The 18,425-nt window shown below is 37.3% G+C and overlaps 1 protein-coding gene across 1 annotated transcript in view; it reads left to right on the forward strand.

The window, feature by feature from the left end:
- LOC121732835 (sodium-independent sulfate anion transporter-like) overlaps positions 1-18,425 on the forward strand; it is a 51,198-nt gene that overhangs the window by 19,584 nt on the left and 13,189 nt on the right. The window contains exons 6-9 of the mRNA XM_042122833.1: positions 2,276-2,437; positions 4,211-4,351; positions 11,101-11,246; positions 12,292-12,525. Coding sequence (XP_041978767.1) covers positions 2,276-2,437; positions 4,211-4,351; positions 11,101-11,246; positions 12,292-12,525 — 683 coding nt within the window. The remainder of the gene's footprint in view (positions 1-2,275; positions 2,438-4,210; positions 4,352-11,100; positions 11,247-12,291; positions 12,526-18,425) is intronic.

Here is an 18,425-nt window from a genome sequence, read left to right on the forward strand (position 1 = left end):
GTCCCGCAGGCGGAACAAAAAGTTTTCAATGTTCCTGGGTCTTGGATGTATATTAAAATAAAATTTCAAAAATCTTAAACATATTTTATGTATAATATTATAAAAAATCCAGAAATATATCGATGCAATTTCTAATACGAACATTTTAGTTCTAATACGATTCAACAGATGACGTTTTAATTTTTACTTTATTGTAACATAGAACTAATCATACTTATTAGTTATTATGTTTTTGTTTATAGTTTTTAATACGTTAGAATATTATCTATACTAATATTATAAATGCGAAAGTATCTCTGTCTGTCTGTCTCGCTTTCACGCCAAAACTACTGAACCGATTGTAATGAAATGTTGTACACAGATAGTCTAAAGCCTGAGAAAGGACATAGGCTACTTTTAACTGGAAAAGGGGGTTGTAAGGGGGTGAAAATGCGTAAATTTGGTCAAATTAAGTTAGTTCCAAAAACTTAAAATAGATGGCACCAAGAGTTCCCTAGATCGCGCTATTGCTTGCTCATGCGTATTTCTATAAGAGGTGGTACCATGTCAAACTAGGCTTTTCGATTCTTTCGATTGTTATACATGTTATTAAATAACTCACGTACCAACATAGAAATCAGAAACAACTGTCTACCAATAATAAATACTAAGGCCCGATTCGACCAAACTTGAAGTTACACGAGTATAACTATCATGAGAATAATTTTACTCCTTTAATTTACTCTAGGGTATAATCGTTTGCATTTTACCAAGTTACTCAAAGAGTATGAAATAAAATGTCAATTATAGTTCACAATGACACCGACCGTGACAGGTGAACCCTGTTATTCTCAGTTCTCAGCAACTATTCTCAGTTTAATATTTATTCCACCAAAATAGCCCGTTTAATTATTTACTCCCGTTACCTCATTCTTGGATTAGAAGTTGGAAAAACGCAAACTTAGATTAGGAGACAGTTATACTCGAGTAAAATTTTACTCCAGTTTGGTCGAATCCGCCCTAAATAGTTTAATGGCCTATGGGTATTGGCTATTGGGCAAAGCTAAAGTTGTGTAATGCATTATGCAGCTAAGTTGTATAAAGCTAAATAAGCTTTAAAAGGTATAAAAAAGTTTAATTAAAAAAAATCATATTATGTGCACACTACACGGCTGTTTTGGGTATTTTGATTGAAGGGGTACCAGGGTTTTAAAAAGCTTTTGACACCAATTTTATTGACACCGCGCGCTATAAACTGAAGTCCACGCGGACGAAGTCGCGGGCAACAGCTAGTAATAATATATTACACACACGTTCATTACTATATTTGTCTGATATAGTGCCGAATAGGCTATCCTAACTTTTTTGACAGGTTCTCCATACTCTATCTGTCAAGTTAAGTGGTGGATAGCCTATCCAGCATTTATCAGGAAGTGATGAAACAGACCCAGAGTATGGAGAATCTGTCAAATAACTTGTGGATAGCCAATCCGGCACTTTAGCAGGAAGTGGTCCTTAAAAATAATTTGTAAATAATATATTTCGTGCAGTTAAAATATAATTTACAAAGCATAATATAATTTTTTAAAAATTTAAAATAACAAAGCAAATGCCAAATAGTAGTGGTTATTGCTTTTTCTATAACTTGCTTCATAATACTTTACGCTTTGCATATTAATTACGAGAATTGAAATACGAGATTTCAGAGACGATTAAAACACTGTATAAAAGATGGTTTTTAAATAACGTGATCTGCCGGTGATCAAGGGCATTGTTGTAGACGTGTGAAGAAACTATATTTTTAGCTTCCATATCGCTTGGCTCTGTCAGTATGACCAGAGACTGTGTGTTTTCTTTACCCTACTTTTCGAGTATAGCATTTTCTTCGCTAGTTTTTATTGTGACCCCGATTAAAGGCTCTCTTAAAGCGTCGTTAAAATACTTTGTGACTTTACACCAGTGTTGTAGTTTTTAAATGGCTCATAAGGACCATTATTTAATTTTAAAATTGCCCTTTTCTATGTAAATGTCTTTATAAAATGTAACTTTAAACGACGAATTTAAATAATGTTTTCTTTCTGTGTGCGGTTAATATCTTTTGGTTTTGAACAACATTTTCTCTGTTATAAAAATATGACCACTTATTACCCAATTAAGTAACTAAATAATAAGTTCAATTTAATTTTAGTAGAAGCAAACACGGATTCCTCATATTTACCTCTATATGAGCAAACATTGTTTCGCCTGGTTGCTATTCTTCTAAGAACAGGAATTATAATATTATTATTATTTGCAGCAAAAGGGAAGAAAATGGACGCGTCACAAGAAATCGTCGCGTTGGGCGCTTGCAATCTGATCAGCGCCTTCTTTAGTTCGTTCCCGGTGAATGGTTCGTTCACTCGCAGCGCTGTCAGCGACGCGTCGGGAGTGAGGACGCCAGGCGCTGGCTTCTACACAAGTGAGTATTAGAGTTAGCCCGGGCGCGCACTAGCGGTCAGGCCGCGGCGGCCAGTATGAAACCGCCATAGACCACGCGCACCTGGCCGCGCCACGCGACCAGCGGCCACACCATACTTTCGATGGCCGCTAGTGCGCGCCCGGGCTAAGAGCCAAGGGCAGACTTTCATCATTTTTGAAAATTGATTCCTGGACAGTCGACAGACCTACGTCGTTCGGTCGGCTTATGTCAATTCAACGTTAGCTGTAATCGGTCGGATGAGTTTGACTTAACGCAATCAAATTACCTATGTCCGCCATCTACCTAGGAATTAACTTCTCTGATAGTACTATCAGAGAAGTTGATTCCTATGCAAATCGGGGACCTAAGTAGTTTGGTTGCGTTACGTCAAACCCAGCCGACAGATCACAATTAACATTGAATTGACATATTCGACCAAATAACGTTGGTCTGTCAATTGCATAGGAATCAACTTCCTCGATGGTAATTTCCCCTGTAGTCTATATACTGTAGAGGTAAGAAAGAACAGCAACTACGGAGTTTGGGTTACGGTTACTTTAAAAGGTATCGAGTGATAAAGGTGTACGGCGTACGTAACTTATTATTACTCACAGAGCTGCGCCGGATCAAGTCATTCAATCCCAATACATCAAAGATCAACAACAAATCTTTCAGTCATTCACGCGCAGCGCTGCGAGCGACGCGTCGGGAGCGAATGACTTGTTCCCGCGCAGCGTTATGAGCGATATTTTGGGAGTGAATTACTTGTTTACTCGCAGCATTGTAAGCGACTCGTCGGGAGTGAATGCCTTGTTCACACGAAGCACTATGAACAACACGTTGCTAGTGTGGAGTCATTTATTTTTTGTTAATATTTTTAAACGTTGACATTTTTATTAACATTCTTTTAGTTGTCTGTGAATTTTAATTTGTGAAACGTGTTTAACGTAGTTCACGTCGTAAACGCTTCGTCACTGTCTCTGTTTTACTGTACTCCGTTTGAACTTTGATATTAAACTTCTAATAAGGCGATTTAAAAGTTAAATGGACTTGGAGGTTATTGAACTCCGCGAGGTTCTATTTATCATGAGGGATATGAATACTGGAGCTCACGTACATGAGAGGTACAGACTATTACGTTGAACTTTCATTGTAAATTATTTAGGTATTTTATGTTGGTAAAATATGTTGTGTATTCCATTTCATTTTACCGTGAAATCTCGAAGTTTTGATGTGTTGTAATTTTTTTATTATGCATTTAATACTAATATTTTTAGCAATATAATAATTATTTATGGATGTACGAGATATTTTTACGAGAAAGTTTCTACTGCTAACATAAAATTTATCTTCATAATATTTTATGTGGCAATTCCACGTAGCATTGCTACGAACTCGTAGCAAACAGGGAACACCATCGCGTAGCACTGCTACAAGTTCGTAGCAATGCTACGAGGTGGCTTCTTTATCTGGGTGCACGGTAGTGCATCCGCCGAGACGAGCCAAGCGAAGTGCAAGGCTACCTACCTTTTCTCGAAGTGTTTCGCCGTTTTTTTGAACCCTCATATAATTGGTTTTCGATGTACCAGATATAATATTATTTTGAATACACGCGTTTAGATTTAAAACAGCATGATGAGCATGGAATCACACAGGGCAATTGCAAGAGCATTGCACTATTTTTTTGCTGCAGCACTGCCAGAATTTTACTGTTCTTCTAAAGTCATAATATCTCAGTCATCCCATAACTTACATTACTAAATAATTCCTCAGGTCTGATCGTCTTGCTGACGCTGGCGCTGCTGACGCCGTACTTCTACTTCATCCCGCGCGCGGCGCTGGCGGCGGTGATCGTGTGCGCCGTGCTGCACATGGTCGACCTCGCCATCGTCAGGCGGCTGTGGGCGACCAATAGTGAGTTAATATATAAAAAACTTTAGGGAGTCAAGGGAAACCCGAATGGGACGAAGTTATTTCTTATGTTCAAAAAACGCCATCTACTGACGCCCAGGAATACTAACAACGCGTCGCTGTACTTTATTCTCAAAAACGTTGACGCACAGGAATTATTACTATCAACGCCCTCTGCCCCTACCATGCAGGTATTAATAAAAAAGTGTCGTTACAACTTTTTCAGTGTAGCCCATGGCGCAACGTGCAATAAGGAACTACGTTCCAAAAACTTGTAGCTCTCGGCGACTGTCGCGGTAAAGCTATTGTATTTTTATCAACTTATAAAAGTATAATTCGTATACGTCTTGCCGCACGTACACAAACACCGTGTTGAAGTCTAACAACGCCGTACCGCTGTGCGGTCGAACTGGGGTGTGTTAGATTTTTTCGTTTTGGAATTTCTTGATTCGGTCGCCGCAAATCCCGCGATAAAAGTTATGCAATAGCGTAAAACTTAATTTTTATTAGTCATCCACATCATTGCTAAAATATTGCCCCGTGCAAGTTTTTGACGTCGGTTCTTCTTGACGAGTTACTTGTTGAACCAGCGGTAGGCACAATCTGAAAGTACTATTGAATATAATATTTTTGAGTTTATTCCGTCAATTTTAACCTGTAACATCCGGCTTGCGCGCCACGCGTTAATCTTCTACGTCACTACATATCTGTGATCGTCCTTCAATTTCCTATGATTTAACTATTATAGGCAGCCCGAAATTCATACAACATGGAATCGTGTATCTTCTGTCCAATTAAAAAGGTTCGAATAGCTTTGAAATTTAAACCCAAAGTCTAGTCATATCGCTACAATCTCATTACTACAATGTACCGTAATACACTTTAAGACGGTATCCATTCTGGAAAATCGCAATAAAATCTGTAAGCGCAATTTATAAGTCAGTGACACTCAACGTTGCAACGCTGACATTCAATTTGAGAGTACGTGCTCTCCACTTCGTCTCGGTACGTTATTGCATTACACTGTACACTTTTTAATACGTTGATCTGTTTACTGATCGAAAAGTTGACTGAAGTTGGCAAAACAGTCGGACTTTCTGTTTAAAAAATCTTATATTTAGGCGAGACTACTTTTTATAAAAACTTGAGAGGTGTCAAGAGACACCCGAATGGAACGAAGTTATTACTTATGTTCAAAAAATCTGTATACATATTATAATATACACTGAAAAAATATATTAAAAATCGCCATCTATTGACGCACAGGAATACTAACAACGCGTCGCTGTTTATTCTCAAAAAACGCCATCTAGTTGACGCACACTGCACAGGAATACTACCAACGCCCTCGGCTCCTACCATGCAGGTACTAATAAAAAAGTGTCGAGGTCAATTATCGTTCTGTCTAGCCTCCTTTACGCTGAACGCGCGATAAGGAACTTCGTTCCAAGCTGCGACTATGTTAGCGCAAAATATGGAGTCCTGTATTTTCCTCATTAAAAAGAACACTTCGCCGTGTTTCTTTATTTGCGCCAAATTGAAATTCTCACACTCATTAGTTTCTATGCTGTATGCACTAAGTTTGTGGTAGGAAAAAGGATCTAGCTAGACTATCTCGCTCTTTATGAGCGGGCTTTGAGCGCGGCGAAAGAATCAAGAAATTCCGTAATGAAAATAAACCTAACACCCCCCACTCCGACTGGCACAACGGTGCGATGTTGAAAGCCGTGCATCGTCTCACTTCGTTTCCGGTCAGCAGACTTCGGCATAGTGTTTGTGTGCGTGTGACTAAACGTATCCGAATTATTATTGCATAAGTTGAATGTTGATAAAAATACTATGCAATATCTTCACCGCGGCAAAAAATATAAAACTATTCATCGTCATATACATTGTAGTAAATTCCTCACTGTTTGTAGTCACAAGAACGCGCTCACTGCACTCAATACCTATGCACCAATAATATGTGATACTCACAGATAAAATTCACCCAGGAATTTGAAATTTTCCCCGCGTAAGTCTGTATTTGCTAGGTTTTTTCTTGGAGCTGGAATTTTCTGTTTTTATTTGAGCTCTCAAAGCTCTATGTAATCGATGTACGAAAACTGCTCACGTTGAATTTTTATACAGAACGTGACTAGGGGTGTCACAATTTTAAAAAATAGCCGCCCCTTATATTAAAAAAATAATGTTATTTATATTAGCATAGGGATTGAGGCTTTTGTTGATTCGATTACGGTATATATTTAAGGATTTGACAATATTATTGAAAAAAAAAGTAAGGCAAGATAATGTAAAAACTTGTGTAGAAAACCGATAGTAAGCATCAAGAAGGTAAATTCTGAAGGTGTAAAGTAATGAATTTGGAAATAAAACAATTTCATTTCATTTCCAAAAATCACTTCTCAATTTAAAATCTATTTATTTTGCTCGGTAATATGTAGATTTGCATAGCTATTAAGCGCATCAATGTCAGAAAATATTTTGTTGGCAACCCTATCGTATGGTAACATTTTAGTTTCAAGTGTTAGTGCACCAATGGGATTCGACTTACGATTTTCTCAGATGTAGTACAGACGATATAATTTTATTTATCACTATCGCTATGAAAAATCTTTAGGCGTCCAAATTTTCAGAAAAGCTATCAGCCATATTATTATAGGAAAAGAAATGTTTCATAATTCAAACACGTTGTAAATACCATAAGGATTTTCAGTTTAGCTGCCCGTACTCAGAGACCAACATAATTACTTAACTGTAATTATATGAAGATTTTGACATAAGCCCCATATATTATCTGTCAAACTCTTCATTAAATTGAAGTTTAATCATCATTAAAGTATCTGTGTGCGGCTGTTACTTACTTAAGTATAGATTTCGCATTTCGTTTGTCTTAATAAATAACATTATAAAATACATAACAATTTCATCAACCAATGCATTGGCAATTTTCTTATATATAAGAATGGATTTTTAAATGTGTTAGTCGCGCTAAAACTCGAAAACGGCTGAACGGATTGGGCTGATTTTAGTCTTAAAATAATTGTATAAGTCCAGGGAAGGTTTTAAAGTGACACGAAGTTCACCTGGACAGCTAGTGTTATATAAATTACAATGATGATGTATGCGTTTCCAAGAACACCTAGTAGGTTGTTTTACCGTAACGTAATATTTCTCTTTGAAAGCCATTGGTCACGGTATAATTTAGTTTCCTAAAGTTCCCTTAGAACCTTGAACTGAAACCATCCCAAATAAAATTGTATTTGAACTTAAAGAGTGAAGTTTTGTGAATTTAATAAATTCGGTTGAGCGTGAAGAGGTAACAGGCAGACAGAGACACTTTCGCATTTATAATATTAAAAGTAAGGCTTCTACCTTTACAAGTAAGATTCTTATACAATGAACATGCAAAAAATGTTATATTAGATATTATTATGATTCTAATGTTGCAAAATGTCAAGATGAAGACACCAAAAACTTTACGAACATAAAAATCGGCCAAGTGCGAGTCGGACTCGCGCACGAAGGGTTCCGTACCGATACAGAGCAAAAATAGGCTAAAAATGGTGTTTTTTGTATGGGAGCCCTTATTTTTAATAAAAAAAATTATTTTTTTATTTAATTTTAGTATTATTGTTAAATATTAAAGTACGGTGCACATTTAACAAAATAATGTGTGAAAAATTCGAGTCCATTGTCTCTTGTCATTATTGATGTACAACGAAAAAGGCTGAAAAAATCACGTTTGTTGTGTGGGAGCCCCCCTTAGATATTAAATTTATTTTGTTTTCAGTATTTGTTGTTATAGCGGCAACAGATATACACAATCTGTGAAAATTTCAGAAGTCTAGCTATAGCGGTTCTTGAGATACAGCCTGGAGACAGATAGAGGGACAGACAGACGGACAGACAGACGGACAGACAGACGGATGGACAGACAGACGGACCGACAACGAAGTCTTAGTAATAGGGTCCCGTTTTTCCCTCTATGCAGTTTAGGTAGAGTGTGTCTTTGTATACCTTGTATTCAAGTCAATAAGTCAATAATTTTTATTTTAAATGTATCTTGAATGCAATTTTGTACGTCGAGTCTTCTGCAATTACTACTGCAACGCCTACCAACGGCTCAGGAACTAACCCGGCGAGAAGAACCGGCTTATGGAACACGCACGAATCTTTTAGAATACGGTTAATGTGTTAAATGTGTTTTTTTCCGCAATAAAAGCGCTGTTTATGTATGTTGTTAGATGAGACGAAAAAAGGTAGCTTTGTGGTTTTAGCTGTTTAACTTCTTGTGAATTTCTTGGAAGATATTTCAAGGTTTAATTTGGTTGGCGGTAAATAGATTTGTTAAATATTATGATAGCGAGAGGCAAATATTTCCATTCGTAATTTAATTTTTATTTTACGGATAAAAAATAATACAAGACGCAATATTAAGCAACGCATACTTTGTTTTGATATAATATATGTAAAAAAATATGGGCTATAATCTACGCTATAATGCTATATTGTAATATATAGTTTAGAGTTATATTAAAATTTAATATACAATCACAATTTTCAAATAGTCATCAACTGCTGCAAGTAAACGCAAGAACTTTACCGATATTATTCAAGACTCAGGCTGTTTACATTAAAATGTAGCAAGATGATGCTGCTGCAGCGAGTCTGCATGGCCGTAAAAAAGCAGCGCATGCTAAAAACTGATGATAACTGCGGCCAAAGCCAAAATTGACCAGGTGAGAAAACACACTGATCACGTCTACACAACTTGGAGTTTCCAATAAAATGCGGCGAATACGAAGAACATTTTCGAGAAAACTCCTCAAAGTCACTCGGAAAGAATATCCAATCACTTGAACGAAATTTTACTAAAGTCTTTCAGCAAAGTTTCGTACATCTTCCGGTCCGACGGCAAATCGCTCACAAAGGAACATGATTGGGGTATATCGGGCCCGATGCAAACAGAAAATAGTTTTCAAATGAGCCTCTTACTTGTTCGGGTTCGGTAATTCAAGTTAAAGTTCATATTTTGTGCTTGCATTAAGTTATTTTATAGGAGAAAATGCCTCTTACTGTGGTTTCGGTGACAGTGGCCGTGTTTTTTTGCTTTCGTCATAGACTAATTGACTGTTTTAGCTTTGGTAATATTGTTACGCAGACGGACATGTAGTGCCATCTAGCATCAAACCAGCGAAACTTGTCGAGGGAACACAGACAACATAAATCCCCTACTCAATACTAGATGGCGAGAGGTGCGCAAGTACATACTCGAACCTTCTAGACAAGTCCAACACTTGTTTACGTGTTTACCTGTTTATTTGTTTACGTGTTTACTAGTTTACGTTTATTGTGTACATTCGGGAAGGAATGTTCTCGAACAGTCTAGGGCTCGCCTCGATCCACATAAATAGTCGCAGGAGGACGGGTCGTAGTTCAGTTCGATACGAGCTATCATCAAGGCGACTTCGGAGTGAAAACAAGTGATCAATAGTGAGTGAACCAGTGAAACCTACGACTTGGCTACGACCTACACTTTCCTTCCATTCCTTCCCGAATGTACACAATAAACGTAAACAAGTAAACACGTAAACAAATAAACAGGTACTTAGTGAATAAAGTCTTCAAGAGAGTCACTAGGTCTTTCTCTCCAAATCCTCGAACCCTAGCACGTAACAATATGATTGCCTTTTGGCTAGTCGTTTGTGTGGCTGGAGAATTTTATAGAGCCTAACTTTGAGGATCTCTGTGGCTTAGTAAGTGTAATACGTCGTTCAAACCGGGGTGTGAATCCTTAAGAGAAAAGTTTAAGGAAATAAATATTCTGACCGTCGCATCTCAATATGTCTTGGATAACGTACTGTATGTAAGAAAGAACTTAAATAATTTCAAAAAGAAAAGCGACAATCATTGTTTTAACACTAGGAATAAGAACAAATTAGAAATACCAGTGATCAGACTTAGCAAAGTCAGCAAATCTTTTAAAGGCCATTGTATACGCCTGTACAATAGAATCCCAGAAAACGTTCAAAATCTCTCTATCAATAAATTTAAAAATGTAGTAAAAGAACGTTTGTGTACTAAAGCTTATTATAAAATCAATGATTTCATCGACGACAACACACCTTGGGAATAGGGTGGTTCTTACAGGCTACTAGAATATTTTTTATAATTCCTATTGTAAATAGCTCTTAGTGATAATATTGTTATATAACACAGTCAAATTAACTAGACGCATGGTGATGACGTCATTACGAAGCTTGCATATACATTCCAGTGGTGCGTCAGGTTAATGTGACCGTGTTGTACTGTATATGTTTTAAATTGTAATTTTCCATCTTTTTAGTAAAAGATGCGAGTGAGAGTGAGTTTCTTACGCCGGTTCTTCTCGCCGGGTTAGTTCCCGAACCGGTGGTAGGCACCGTAGTATCGACGTTCGGTAAAGTTTTTGTAAAAAAATTACTCCGAATAAAAATATTTTTGATTTTTTTTTTGATTTGGGGATCACGGATTCGAAACTCGCCGACAAAAAAATCTTTGTTGTTACTGGGTTATCTCATAGACTTGTTGTAATCAAACTAAGGAACATATTTTTTTACATGGAAACTGAATGTACGAGTTAAAAGCCAATATATCATAGAAACAATAATAATAATAATAACTAAATAGACATAAGCCAACCAAATATCGTAGGTCTGCTATCTTCCTTTAATTTTTCTGAGGGTACTTACTATATTTTTTGTTTTTAGGACTAGATCTAATCCCGCTGGTGGGTACGTTTGTGTGCTGCCTGCTGCTGGGTATCGAGATCGGTCTCGGCTGCGGCGTCGTCATTGACGTGCTGCTGCTGCTGTACTACCAGTCGCGGCCGCCGCTGGATGTGCGATTTGTTAATGTGAGTATACCTTAAGGCTAGGTTATTCCAAATTCACGTTTCTAGAATGAGTAATTTTTAAAGAAAGCGTCATTAAAAAAAACTGAAAAATATATACATGTATAGATACATCTTTTAACTAGTGACTTTTACGGTTAGAAACACAATACAGATAATTTTACTCGATAAAAAAAAATTCCGAAACAACCTCGATTTTAAAAACATTTTCGGTTTTATAGGACTTACAGGGACTCAATCAAAAAATAATTTGGATAGTTCGATTACTATTAAAATTTTACAGGGAAATGTACGGATACATGTTTAGTTATACTATTTTTATCTAAGTAAAAAGGTTTTTTCTCCTATTTCGCCCTATCATGGACGCGGCGATCGTCGTAACCGCCACTGTACAAGGCGCGCTGATATGAATGTTATTTTAATGTCTTTTACGTCGATATTCGCACTGACAGACATCGGCCTGCTAATTTAGGAATAACCTCCCCTTAAAGGTGTAAATGCAGCAAATCGATCCGTCACGTCCAAATATTAGGGCTCCCGTACAAAACTGCGAATTCGCATCGCATCGCAAATATCTGCGAAAAAATTCATAATAAAAATGACAGTACGATGCGATGCGAATTTGCAGTTATGTGTGGGAGGCCTAATTCTTTATATATTATTCTGAACTCTATAGCGTCTAAGTTAGTTTATCGCTCGGGAACTGTAAATTTACTGCAACAGCAATTACTATCCTAATTTGTTATTTCCCGTATTCCATCTAATAGTGTAGCCTCACATCAACCTACACTGTGACGAAAACGAAGATTTATGTTCGTCCGTACATATTTATAATAGAAATCTAAAATCGAATGTTGTTCTCTACACCATGAAACGTACTGTGTATCACGTTTCATAGCAAAAGCGACGGGCTACGTAATTCGATACAACACCAATATTGAACTCGTCATACTCGTAAAACGTCTTAGATATCTTTAATATTTTAATTCTCACTTTACAAATTATTTGGCGCAGTAGGTATATTTTAATATTTTCTTTCATTCTCCAGGAAAGCCACCTTCCAGCGTACTACGATATACACCCAGTGGGTGGCCTACATTTTACCAGCGCGGAGAAGGTCAGAAATAAGCTCCTGGCGCTGAAGAGTTCAAAGGAGTCAAGACTGCAGGATCTCACTGTGATACGAGATGGCGTTGCCAACGGCGTTGACGTCCACAAAATACCGAACATCTTGGTCATACACTGCGACGCCTTGAGCAGACTAGATTACACGTTTTTACAGGTAAGCGATATTATCCAGAAAGTCGTGTAAAAACTGACTTTAAGTTTTTTTTAAATGAAATAAGGGGGCAAACGAGCAAACGGGTCACCTGATGGAAGGCAACTTCCGTTGCCCATGGACACTCGCAGCATCAGAAGAGCTGCAGGTGCGTTGCCGGCCTTTTAAGAGGGAATAGGAGAGAATAGGGGAGGGTAGGGAAGGATATAGGGGAGGCTAGGGAATGGAAAAGGGTAGGGGATAGGCCTCCGGCAAACTCACTCACTCGGCGAAACACAGCGCAAGCGCTGTTTCACGCCGGTTTTCTATGAGCCCGTGGAATTTCTCCGGTCGAGCCGGCCCATTCGTGTCGAAGCATGGTTCTCCAACGTCACGTAGCTACAAATCAAGGAATAAAAAAGGACCAAAAAGGCAGAAATCTAAACATAATAAATGCGAAATCTGTCTGTCTGACTTCTTCACGTCCAAGCCGCTGAACCGATTTTGCTGTTTATTATGGAGATACTTTGAGTTCCGAGAAAGGACATTGGATATTTTTATTCCGGAAAATGTACAGTTGTCCGATAAATGAATTTTAGTGCAACGGAGTCGCGGGCGTCATTTAGTAAGACATCCCTCGTAGTGATCCAGAATGGGCATTGTCCAAAAAAAAAACACATGTGCTTTTTATATTATTTTTTCGTTAAAATAGGGTATTTTAAGAATATGAATTAAATAATTTTGAAATTCATTGGCTAGTTTTTTCTCAATAAATTTTTAAAGTTTCGCTCTGACGTCATCATCGGCGGCCAATTGACCTCTGCAGTATGTTTTAAATTTCCTTTCAATCTTATTTATAATGGCTGGTTCGTCAAATGCAAGTTCTCATTATGTGAAAGCTGATACGAGAAGCTTACCAAAAGTTCGAAACGTAATGTTGGTCGAATTTATTGCTAATTTAACGCCATTGAAGGTCAAACAAAGGTTAAACATATTTCTTCAAAAATATGAGTAACTAATGGGTATTTTTTTCGTTTATATACAGAAAAATGATCACTGACCTTATTCCTCGAAATATTTTTGTAATGAGCAAAATTAAAAAAAAAATGGACAATCCCCATTGCATAGAAGATGTCTCTACCTTTTCCATCCAGAATAGCATGGAAAAGGTAGAGACATGGTCGCCCCGCTTACGTCATTGCCAATATCAAAATAAGGATTGAAGGCTGCGATCTCATGGAGTATAAAAATGTGTGCGAGCAAAATCATAACCCTTCCTTTTGGCTTTGCCGTTGTTGGGTAAAAAAATAGTCATGTAGTTACGATTAGGCATCGCTAAGATCGTGGGTGTGAGCTTATACAGAAAAATACATTTATAAAAATCATATTACATTTTTTTTTATGAAATAAGGGAGCAAACGAGCAAACGGGTCACCTGATGGAGAGCAACTTCCGTCGCCCATGGACACACGCAGCATCAGAAGAGCTGCAAGTGCGTTGCCGGCCTTTTAAGAGGGAATAGGGTAATAGGGGAGGGTAGGGAAGGGAAGGGAATAGTTGAGGGTAGGGAAGGGAATAGGGTAGGGGTTAGGGGATTGGGCCTCCGGTTTCCGGTCCGCTGTTTCACGCCGGTTTTCTGTGAGAACGTGGTATTTATCCGGTCGAGCCGGCCCATTCGTGCCGAAGCATAGCTCTCCCACGTATAGATAAAAGAGAATTTTATACAAAGAAAATTCAAGAATATTTTCCACGAACTGTACAGATTAAAATTGCTAGATTTTCCCTTTGGCATCGCTCGCGCAAGCAGATTCCCACGACTTTGTTTGGTTTAGAATAAATAAATAAAATAAGTAAATAAACATAATTTATTCATTTATTTATCGCGCGGAAACCGTACCTTTGTCCATGATAAAATTTCTTCTATACTATTGCCTAGAACAATGTCACAACTCACAGTATAGCAATATTAGTAGGGATATGTCATATTGCTATACTGTGACAATGTTCCGCAAAAGGACGCGGCACACTGGTGTACCGTGGCCAGTAGTTGGTGTGTCTCAAAAATGTCGTCGTGTATGTTTCTTGTTAATAAGAACCAAGAAAGGGAATATTTTAAGAGGATCTACGAAAGAATGGGAACTCAGAGCACCCCTGTACACGCTGATAAATTTGTGGTGTAGCTCCAAAATTTTTCATTTTTCTAGAGGCAAGTACCTTGAATGCAAAAAGTTTGCGGAACACTGGCCTAGAACTAAAAATCATAAGTAATATCTTAAGTAATATAATCTTCATACCAAATTTCATCTCAATCAGTTCCGATCAACGCATGAAAGATTGAAAGAGCTTTTGTATTTATGATTAGATTCTTTATTAATTATTATATTATCTATACTTATAAAATTACATGTCCTGACTGACTGACTGACTGATTCATCATCGCTGAGCAAAAACTGTTAAAGTTACAGTCACGAAATTTGGTAGGTAGGGTTGTTTTATTAAGTAGACACCCACTAAGGAAGGAATTTTGAAAATTTTACCCCGAAGGGGGTGAAATAGGGGTTGAAAGTCTGAATGAAAGTCCGTCATTTCTTAAGTTAGGAACATGAAACTTTATTTATGAGTTACGGATTAAAAATGAATGAATATGTATTTGAGCGTTTTTGGAAATTCTACCCCCAAGGGGGTGAAATTGGGGTTGAAATTGTGAATGAAAGTCCGTTATTTCTTGAGTTAGAAACATGAAACTTTATTTTTAGGCTAATGATTAAATATTAATGGATACGTGTTTAAGCGTTTCTGGAAATTCTACCCCCAAGGGGGTGAAATAGGGGTTGAAAGTGTGAATGAAAGTCCGTTATTTCTTGAGTTAGAAACATGAAACTTTATTTTTAGGCTAATGATTAAATATTAATGGATACGTGTTTAAGCGTTTCTGGAAATTCTACTCCCAAGGGGGTGAAATTGGGGTTGAAAGTGAGAATGAAAGTGTGAATGAAAGTCCGTTATTTCTTGAGTTAGAAACATGAAACTTTATTTTTAGGCTAATGATTAAATATTAATGGATACGTGTTTAAGCGTTTCTGGAAATTCTACCCCCAAGGGGCTGAAATAGGGGTTGAAAGTGTGAATGAAAGTCCGTTATTTCTTGAGTTAGAAACATGAAGCTTTATTATTGGGCTACTGATTAAAAACAAAATGATACATATTTAAGGATTTCCGAAAAACCTACCCCTAGAGGGGTGGAATAAGGGTTGAAAGTTAGTATGAAAAACCTATTGATCTATACTTATAAAATTACATGTCCTGACTGACTGACTGATTCATCATCGCTGAGCAAAAACTGTTAAAGTTACAGCAACGAAATTTGGTGAGTAGGGTTGTTTTATTATGTAGACACCCACTAAGGAAGGTATTGTGAAAATTTTACCCCGAAGGGGGTGAAATAGGGGTTGAAAGTTTGAATGAAAGTCCGTCATTTCTTAAGTTAGAAACATGAAAGTTTATTTTTGAGTTACTGATTAAAAATTAATGGATACGTCGTATTTAAGCGTTTTTGGAAATTCTACCCCCAAGGGGATGAAATTGGGGTTGAAACTTTGAATGGAAGTCCGTCATTTCTTGAGAAACATGAAACTTTATTTTTGTGCTACTGCTTAAAAATGAATGGATACGTATTTATGCGTTTTTGGTAATTCTACCCCCAAGGGGGCGAAATTCCGTCATTTCTTAAATTAGAAACATGAAAGTTCTTTGACGTTTGGGTTTGACGTTTGCTTAAATAGGGTCCCGTTTTTACCCTTTGTATAAGGAACGACAAAAAGGGGAAAACTATCCATCTTTGTTATTGAGTATAACTATGTTAACGCGGACGAAGTCGCGGGCAACAGCTAGTACACAATATGATAAGATATTCTTATAAATACATGGCGTATCGAAACAAAGTGACAATACTTTAGGATGCGTAAATGTGTTACATACTTACTACATACTTTTTGTTACAGTCAAGGGTCAATTCAGACCGCAACGCGAAGCGTAGATGTACTTCTGTACTGAATTGACAGATTTCGTCTTGCAAATCTGTCAAATCCATACAAATTTAGAAATGCATGTACGCGTCGCGTTGCAGTCTGAATTTACCCTAAGTCATCAGTTATTTCGCTTGAAAATATACTACAGACTGACATTTATTATAGTTGTACAATAAGAACCTCTACAGCTTAAGATTTTCCAAGAAATTCTCAAACATTCGTCGAGGACGCGTCATATACCGCTCCAGTGCGGCGATCAATATACATTTTATCCGCTCCCTACGTTTCCATTCGAATGTAATTGTTGTTTTAGTGTAATACAGATGTAGGGCTTATTGGAGTCGAAATAAATCGCGTCCGTAGCGAGTAATGGGTCCATTTCCTTTTATTTTTTGTGTTTTCTTTGCATCAAGTACGGAGCACAATTATTGGTTTGTTCAAGATTTTTTATTTTATCCAAAGAAAGTTTGTGACATAAAATTAATAAAGTACAAAATTAAGACGTGTATATCAACTGTTCTACATATTCATGCCGATATGCTAAAGGCATACTCATGGCGTTGATCCGATGAGATGTGTACTATGAATCCCAGATTTTTCACCAGTAAAAAGTATTAAAACATTTTGCTGACTAACGAGTCAGTTGTTTCTCGCCACTAAAAACTAGCCTGCAAGTGCAACTACCTTAGGTAACGGGATACATCTCGCTCCGTATAGAAGAAGTGAAGATAAAGTTTCAATAAGTCGCAGACAAACAATTTATGACTTCGAAAATAATTTTTGACTAAAGTATAATACATCTTTATTTCATATATATTCATCATACTATTAAATTTTGTGAGAACAGTCTTTTTTCGTTTGGAAATGCTTTACTGTTTACATCCATCAGGTATGATCCTGTAGATTGATGACATCGGCCGGGGTATGTGGGACTCCCCAGGCGCGGGGTATACCCACTAAATCCCCATGGTTCTCACAAAGTCGAGGATGAAACCCAGTGTGACATTGTCTTACGCCTGTGTTGTGTCTAACGCCTTTTATGTCCAAATGAGCACTTGCCCTGACGAAAATACACACAAAAATAACTCATCATGCTCTACATATAGCTACTAATATTGCGTGCATTTAATTACGCGGTTTCCATGATTTGACGCGGTGGTCTGCGGCATACTGTCCGCATCATGCTACAATGCCTCGATTATAAACATCGAAACACAATACAGTATAGAACCGTTTGATGCGTCTGTCTGTGTGTAACAAATACAGACAGACAGACACAAAGACACGTCAAACTTATAACCCCTATGTTTACGTTGCGTCGGGTTCAGAAAGATGTGAAAAACATAGTCTTTGTTCTGACTTCTGATATTTATAACTGAGGCTACGGCTTCAGGGCAACCGAAATTGTATGACCGTCCTGAATATGATAACTGTGTGCTGTGTGCATTTCGTGAAATTTTTTGACTCGAGTTACTCTTCCATAATATTGTATTTTGATGGCTATAAATATATAGCCCTATTAATTAGTTGAGGTTTTAAGGCTATTCTGTGATTAACTTGGTGGTTTTTGTTTAGGGTAAGGTTAGTGAATTTTGCATTTTGATGCTATTACAAGCAAAAACAATAATCACTACTTTACTACTGTAGTTCTGCTTTTTTAAATGAACATTATTATAACTTTGAAAACGTTTCTGCTAAATGGTAATCCTATAAAATAAAATACCAACGTCTAACGTAAATGCAAATAAAAGGTAATTGTCAAGAGTGAAGACTCCAAAGATAGTTAATAATATTCGTCTCGAAACGACAGTTAAACTTTTTTGTCCCGGAAAAATGTACGGTTCCCGCGCGATAAACAAATTTTGGCGCAACCACAGGGCGCAACGGAGTTGGTGG

Source organism: Aricia agestis, chromosome 12 (assembly GCF_905147365.1).
Source record: "Aricia agestis chromosome 12, ilAriAges1.1, whole genome shotgun sequence".
Taxonomy (NCBI): domain Eukaryota; kingdom Metazoa; phylum Arthropoda; class Insecta; order Lepidoptera; family Lycaenidae; genus Aricia; species Aricia agestis.